The sequence below is a fragment of the Nansenia antarctica genome, assembly GCF_963989245.1.
Source record: "Nansenia antarctica genome assembly, chromosome: 7".
Lineage (NCBI taxonomy): Eukaryota > Metazoa > Chordata > Actinopteri > Argentiniformes > Microstomatidae > Nansenia > Nansenia antarctica.
In genome coordinates, this window is record NC_137677.1 from 62,310,373 (window position 1) to 62,317,872 (window position 7,500).

The 7,500-nt window shown below is 48.1% G+C and overlaps 1 protein-coding gene across 4 annotated transcripts in view; it reads right to left on the reverse strand.

The window, feature by feature from the left end:
* Nucleotides 1-2,797: 2,797 nt before the first annotated feature.
* Nucleotides 2,798-7,500, reverse strand: part of sf3b1 (splicing factor 3b, subunit 1) — a 24,864-nt gene continuing 20,161 nt past the window's right edge. For all 4 annotated transcript variants that reach the window (XM_080536429.1, XM_080536428.1, XM_080536431.1 and 1 more), the window contains 4 exons: nt 7,363-7,494; nt 6,554-6,826; nt 5,679-5,895; nt 2,798-3,534 (listed from right to left, as the gene is read on the reverse strand). In XM_080536429.1, coding sequence (XP_080392555.1) covers nt 3,376-3,534; nt 5,679-5,895; nt 6,554-6,826; nt 7,363-7,494 — 781 coding nt within the window. In that variant the 3' untranslated portion in view covers nt 2,798-3,375. The remainder of the gene's footprint in view (nt 3,535-5,678; nt 5,896-6,553; nt 6,827-7,362; nt 7,495-7,500) is intronic.

Here is a 7,500-nt window from a genome sequence, read left to right on the forward strand (position 1 = left end):
TGTGTATGTGTGTGTGTGTGTGTGTGTGTGTGGGTGTGTGTGTGTGTGTGTGTGTGTGTGTGTGTATGTGTGTGTGTGTGTGTACGGATATGTATGGGTGAATGTATGTATGCGCCTTATTGAGTGACATCATCAGACCATGACAGCAGGGGGGTAGTTGTGTTTACAAACGTGAGGCAGTGGTCCTGTCTGGTGTAGAGAGACAGACTCCCCCCCCCCCCCCACATAAACATTGACAGTGTATTGACAGGAGAGGCTGGTGGAGGAGGTAGACAGAAATCAAAGGACAGATTAATTGTAACGCATGGAATGGACAGAGGTACCATTGATACCCATTGTTCATTCCATTCCATGCGTTACAATGAGTCCGTCCTCCGATTTCTACCTCCACCAGCCTCCCCTGGTGTATGGATAATATGGTGTTTTTGAAATATCGTGTTCAAATCCCACCTGGGAACACCACCACTAGTGTGGCCTTGAGTAAGGCGCTTAGCCCTAAGTTACTCCAGGGAGACTGTCCCTGTAATCTCTAATTGTAAGACGCTTTTAGCTTTGCTAAAATGGTAGAAATGTAAATGTTTCATATGGTGTGTCTGCACAGCCGGTCCTAGGCATAGGCGAACTAGGCGGTCGCCTAGGGCACCAAATGCCTGGGGGGCGCCAAATGCCAAAAAAATTTGTCTCTATGAATTTCATGTCTCTATGAAAATATGTCTCAGCCTACTGTCTATTTATGTCTTGAAACCATTGTTGTCCATATTTTTACTGTTGAATGTGTGGGTGGTGATGAGGTAGTACTGGTGGCTTAATGTGGTGGTGGTGGGGGTGGCGCCCCTAAAATTTTTGGGGAGGGGGGGGGCATCAAATCATACTCTCGCCTAGGGCACCTAAATGTCTAGGACCGGCCCTGTGTGTCTGTGTCCACAGTCTCTCTGTTCCTGCTGTAGCCGCTGTAGGGCCTAGTGCCGTGCCTCCCCCACCCCAGCCTGACTCCAGCCCAAACACAAGACACCCCCGCCCCTAACTTCACCATATCGTGACGTTAGAATTATAAGGTTCTATCTCCATTTTTGTCAAAATTTCATTTTTTACATAATCTGATCCATTAGGTGTTTATTAATGCCTGTGTGGTGTTATTCTTTTTAAATGTTGACATTTTTTAGTTAGTAATTAATAAAATACAAAGGTTCCATCTCACAAAACATAATGGAATGTAAAAACTTTGACGCTCAATATCTCTGAACTGCCCTAAACGGAGATAGAACCTTCATCATTCTAAGCTCACGATATACAGAAGCTAACACCCCCATCATCAGTCATCCCTCGAACCCTGTGGACACAAAGACACACACGCGCTCTCATTCCTACATCGACACCACAGGATAAGCCCGTATATTCTGGGAGACTTATCATATTGTTGTGTCTCAAGGCAGGAGGAAGAAGGCTGATCAGCAGACAAAGGCCTGAGTGATGGTGGAACGCTTCCCCACATCAGCGCAGCCAGACAAGACAAACACATCCTTTGAAACTGCAGGATGCTACATCTGGGTGAAAGATCACAAGACTGATTTATTTTCTGAACCTCCCTCCTCCCTGGTTGTGCCTTTTGTCTACCCATCACAAAATGTTTGAGAGTCAAAACATACAAGAAGACCATCTATAACTGGAATGAATTCAAGCCTTTTTTTTTTAACTGTTAGTGAACACGACTCTTCTTTTGCGTCCTACTGAAAACTGATTGGAGGACAAGGTCGAGGTTCCTCCTCCTCTTACTTGTTTTCCTCCGAAGGAGTTGTAGGATTAGGCGAGTGGAGGACGGAGGAGAGGAGGTGAGGAGTTGAGGAGGAGAGGAGGAGAGGAGTTGAGGAGGTGAGGAGGTGAGGAGTTGAGGAGGTGAGGGGGTGAGGAGGAGAGGAGGTGAGGAGGAGAGGAGGTGAGGAGGAGAGGAGGTGAGGGGGTGAGGAGGAGAGGAGGTGAGGAGGAGAGGAGGTGAGGAGGAGAGGAGGTGAGGAGGAGAGGAGGAGAGGAGGTGAGGAGGAGAGGAGGTGAGGAGGAGAGGAGGTGAGGAGGAGAGGAGGTGAGGAGGAGAGGAGAGACGAGGCTTCGGCCGAGTCGTGTGATGGTGAGGCGTGACCCTGGCGGGGAGGGCGAGGCCAGGGGAACCCATCTGAGTCACACCCATTCCCCCCATGGCCCAGAATTTCAAAACCTTTAAATCAGAATGATCCGGACCCTTCTATGCTATCCCAGATCAGATTGAGCTGGCTAATTTTTTACTCGCTACTACTACAAAATCAGCCAGATAGATATGATCCTGGATAGCAAAACATCATCTGGATCATTCTCATCTAGATTACAAGATTTGAAACACAGGATCCTGGAGTCATCCTGCCTCCCCAGGTTGAAGCCCCTGGCAGGACAATCTTGGACCACTGCCATGGAAGTGATCCAAGCGGCTTCTTATATTCCCTTTCTCTCTGGTTCTTAATATAAACTGTCAGTTACTCATGTACTGTATAAACAGCTTCCAACTGGACAGAGCTCCATGATTCATTGGAAGCTAAACTGAGTTGAACACAAAATGTTCATGGAGTCAGATCAAGCAACATTGTGATAAGAACATACCAGAGGGGTATTCCATCAACGTCACTAAAGGAAAATCCAGGCTTTTATTGATAGGTCTTACGAGACTTGATTATTTTAGTATAAATCTTGCAGGATTTATCAAAATAAGCCTGGATTTTCCTTTAGCGACGTTGACGGAACACCCCCCAGGACACAACCAGACAACCACAAGTTTTATACACAAATGTTTATTTTAATCAAATAAAGCAACATTCTGATAAGAACAGACAGGGGGGGGGGTTATCACTGAAGGGGGGGGGGGCGTTGAAAAGGAAGGGCGGTTACAGTGGCCACTACACAGAAACTATGACAACAATAGTTTTAAAGAGCATCACTGACTTCCTGTTCATTCCTTTACCAGGCTACTAGGACCCCGCACCATCATTCCCATAATTCATTAGAAATGATTATAAAAGGAAAGAATAAAAACAAAACAAAACAATACGTCGTCATACAAGCTAAATTGTTCCGTTTCATATTTCCGCGCCCTAAATCGTTCAGCGCTCCCCAATCAAACTCAATACGCTTTTTTTGTTGTTTTATTTATTAAAAATGAGCGCCACAACGGCTGGTTGTAGGATTGTTGGACCACCTACTACGAGACTGAGCTAAATAATAACAATACAAAAAATGGACAGAGTCCTATACGTCAACAGAGATAGGACAAAGAGTGTGAGAGAGAGAGAGATAGAGAGAGATAGAGAGAGAAAGAGAGAGAGAGATTGATGAAAGATGCACATGAGTTTGTATTCACAGGAAGTACTCGAGTTCGTAGCGGATGTAGGGGTTTTTCTCGTCGTTGTAGACGTGGGGGTAATGTGCGATCAAGGCGTCCTGGGAGCCGATGTAGATGGAGTTGTAGATCTTCCAGTAGACGTCTCGCACCTTCCTGGCCGGGTGGAACAGACCCTGGGGGGAGAAAAAAAAGGGAGCGAGAGGTTAGAACACACAAAGTTGGGGCGCTTAGGTGGCGTAGCGGGTTAAGCGTTGACCATGTAACCGCAGGGTCCTTAGTTCGATTCCTGGCCGGGGACATATCCTGCATGTCATCCCTCCTCTCTCTCTCTCTCACCCATCCTTCCTGTCTAAATCTTCACTGTAACTGTCAATAAAAATTAAAAATATGAGTGGGACTGCCCCACTCAGAAAAAATAACGTAATAAGTTAGCTCTTACTTTGTTGCTATATTATCATTGCTGTTATTAAGATTGGACACTGCGAACCCCCTAGAAATGGTTCTATTAAAGGCTCTATTCTGGGTTTCCGTTAACCGGCAATTACCGGTCTTTGTCCGGTAAATTTTGTTGAAGTCCGACATATTGAAAAGTCGTCGGACATATTGTCCGGTGAAAATAATTCCCTTTGAATACAATTCGCTAAAGTTCACATTCTGATTCCTTCTATTTTAAAAAAGACGAATATATAGGCTATGTATTTCTTTTATTATGATATGATTTGACACCGGCATGATGATGACTCCTAATGTGTAGGCCGGCCTATGCGAAAAAGCGCACAGGTGCCACATGGGATTGATGCCAGATGGGATTACAGCTTAACCAGTCTATTACCGCTTAAACACAGTAGCCCATTCGGCGGTAACCCATGCCTATCTGGCAACCCTGCCAACCCGTCCACCATAGTAATACGGTTTCTTGATTTCCCATCTATGGGTGCGTTCGTAAACACGCTCTGGAAATCCGATCAGCACTCGCGGAACGCCTCTCGTCCAATCGAACGACTCGGTCGCTCTGTGACATCGAAGCCAGCGTGCGCTCCGGCGCTCTCAGAGCGTGTTTACGAACGCACCCCTAGAAGTTTCTAGCCAGCTAGCTGAAGCTGCTACACACACTAGAGCCATGGCGACCGAACGGCAAGTTAAACAACATACTATAAAAGTGACATTGTTTTACTCATTACTCATACATTTGTTGTCATTCAGTTATACAGTTATGTTCTTCCCATTGTCATACTCCCGAGCTAAACGAAATGCCTTCCCAACCAGCGAGACTTATAGAAATGACGTTGTTTTATTGATTTTAAAAAAAAGGGTAAAACTGGAAAGAGAAAATAGAAAACTCACATTAATCCCAAACAATTTAACAAACTTCAGTTAACGTAATGTGGAGTCCGTTCATTGATCGATGCTGTCTGTTCAGTTCCCAGTGAGGCGCCCGTTCAGCGCTGGACCCGTTCAGCGCTGGATTTGACGCATGGCATAGCGCGCATCCGTCAAATCATGTTATATTATATAGCTCGCATCTAATCGTATCGGATGAGAAATAGACATTAAATGGCATATATAGGCCGCTACACAACAGTAATCACCGCGACAAACAGCTATATTAGATTTGGGGGAAAAAAAATATGATTTTGCAAAAAAAAAAAAAAATTATATTTTAATATGATGACCGGAATATATCACGTTTGTCCGGTAAATCGAATTCTTCCCGGACACGATGTCCGACGGCAAATTTTTCTAACGGAAACCCTGCATCTCATCATCTCCTAAGACCTGTACTATGGTCGGGACGATAATGAGATAGAATATTCTGACATTTGGACCACACCGTGGTGCCACTGTTCTCTCAAAGAAAACACTCTGTGAAGTACTTAAAACAGTGCAGTGTCTTGTTTTTCTTTTGCAAGGCAAAGACACATCCAGTGTAGAAAAACGGTCTCTGTTTCAGCAGACGAGAGACCCACCCCAGCCATATACTCTGGGCTGACGCTCAGGCATGACCGCCACACTTCCATCAATGAACGATCTCGTACATGGTGATATCTTCTCAAGTTTGATCATGAATAAGTAGATGTGGCTATCGCCCTTCCTGTCAAGAGTGAGCTTGGGTCTCGACCCAGAGAGAGAGCCTAGGGGCGCATGGCATGAGCATGGCGCTAACAACGCTGAGGTTGTGGGTTCGATTCCCCGCCGGGACCGTATATACTGAAAAAACCTACGCACTCACTGCAACGTAAGTCGCTTTGGATGAAGGAAGCTTCAGCTAAACGGACGTATATGGACACAGGATGTTCTGGTGGCGTTAGAGGCTTACCTGGAGGCAGTACTGCAGCATGCGGCAGGGTCCGATGGCCACCCTGAGCCCCTCCAGGGCGCCCATCACCGCCTGGATGACGTGGGGCGACGTCTCGAACACGTTGGGCCACACGTAGTTCAGCAGGTGGTTGAGGGAGTCCTCGCAGCCGAAGCCGTAGACGCCCAGGGACATGTGCTGCACCACAGCGCTGGCCGTCTGCCTGTGGACCAGGTCTCTGTGAGGGGGGGGGGGAGAGATGTATAGGGTTAGCAGGGGGAGTGGAAGTTGTAAAGGAGCGTTTTGGGAGATTATTGGTTGTTGAGAGCAGTGAGGAAGAGGAGGAGTTCATACAGGGGTAGCAGTGAGGAAGAGGAGGAGTTCATACAGGGGTAGCAGGGAGAGAGGAAGAGGAGGAGTTCATACAGGGGTAGCAGGGAGAGAGGAAGAGGAGGAGTTCATACAGGGGTAGCAGGGAGAGAGGAAGAGGAGGAGTTCATACAAGGGTAGCAGGGAGGAAGAGGAGGAGTTCATACAGGGGTAGCAGTGAGGAAGAGTTAAGGAGATGAGGGAATATTTGGCCAATAATAGGAGGGTTATTTCTGGTTGTTGTGAGCAGTGAGGGAAGGTGGTGTGTAGTGAATGTAGTCCCCAGGGGAGACGGGACGTGTCTGGGTTGGGAAGTCTGTCCATTGGGGGCGGCTGGGTGAATCCAGTCCCTCCACCACACGGGGAACAACCACAGAACACCACCACAATGACCCCGGGCACTCCTCTCCTCTCTTCTCCTCTCTTGTCTTCTCTTCTCCACTCTTCTCTTCTCCCCTCCCCTCCCCTCTCCTCTCCTTTCCTCTCCTCTCCCCATCCCCATCCCTCTCCTCCTCTCCTCCTCTCACCTGTCCATCAGCGCGTCCTCTAGCAGGGGTGTGACGGCGTAGATGTAGTCCTTGCCCATCTCCCCGATGTACTCGAACAGGAAGGACAGGGACTTGAGCACGCCGTTCTGGACGTTGAGCTCCGGCACGCGGTACTCGTTCATCAAGGCGGGCAGCACGGTGAAGGGCGAGCAGGTCTCCGCCACGATGGCGATGGCCACCGTGGTGCACACGCGGTTCTGCCGCTCCTGGACCTTCAGGTTGTTGAGGAGCGTCGCCAGCACGTCGTGGGGTCTGGAGGAGGAGGGGAGGAGGGGGAAGGGGGGAGGGAGGAGGGAGGAGGTCAAGGACAAGCCAGGCACATGATCTTCAGGGTTAGACTGAGGTTGGTCTCTTTGACTTGTGTTAAGTTCCTTACTAAGGGACCATCTCAGAGACATGCTCTGGTTTGGATTAAATTTAAAAAAAAATGTTTATTGTGTTGTGTACTCATATTCGTACTGTAAACAGGGCACGCCTGTGTCTCCCTGGATGAATTAAGGTTAAATAAATACATATTTTTAAATAAAGAAAAGATATTTTAAAAAAGGCACAGGCAGACTAAACCACAACAACTCTGTACCACCAAACAGGGATTGACAACTATCTACAGGATGATCGGTGATCGGTGCCCGTTGTGTGTAGGGCAGGGGAGGCCCGGTGGAGGTAGAACATCGGAGGACGTTCCGTGCGTTCCAATGATCCTCGTCCTCCTGTTTCTACCTCCGCCAGCCTCCCCTTGGCCGCTAGCCAGAGAGGAGAGGAGAGGAGAGGAGAGGAGAGGCGCTCACCCGATGGCCTTGGCGATGTATCCGAAGGTGTTGACGGTGGCTCTGCGGATGGCCTTCTTGTGGGCCTTCAGCAGCTCCAGCAGCTCGAAGCAGATCCTCATCCACTCCCTGGCCGACACGTACTCAGCCCCCCTGCAG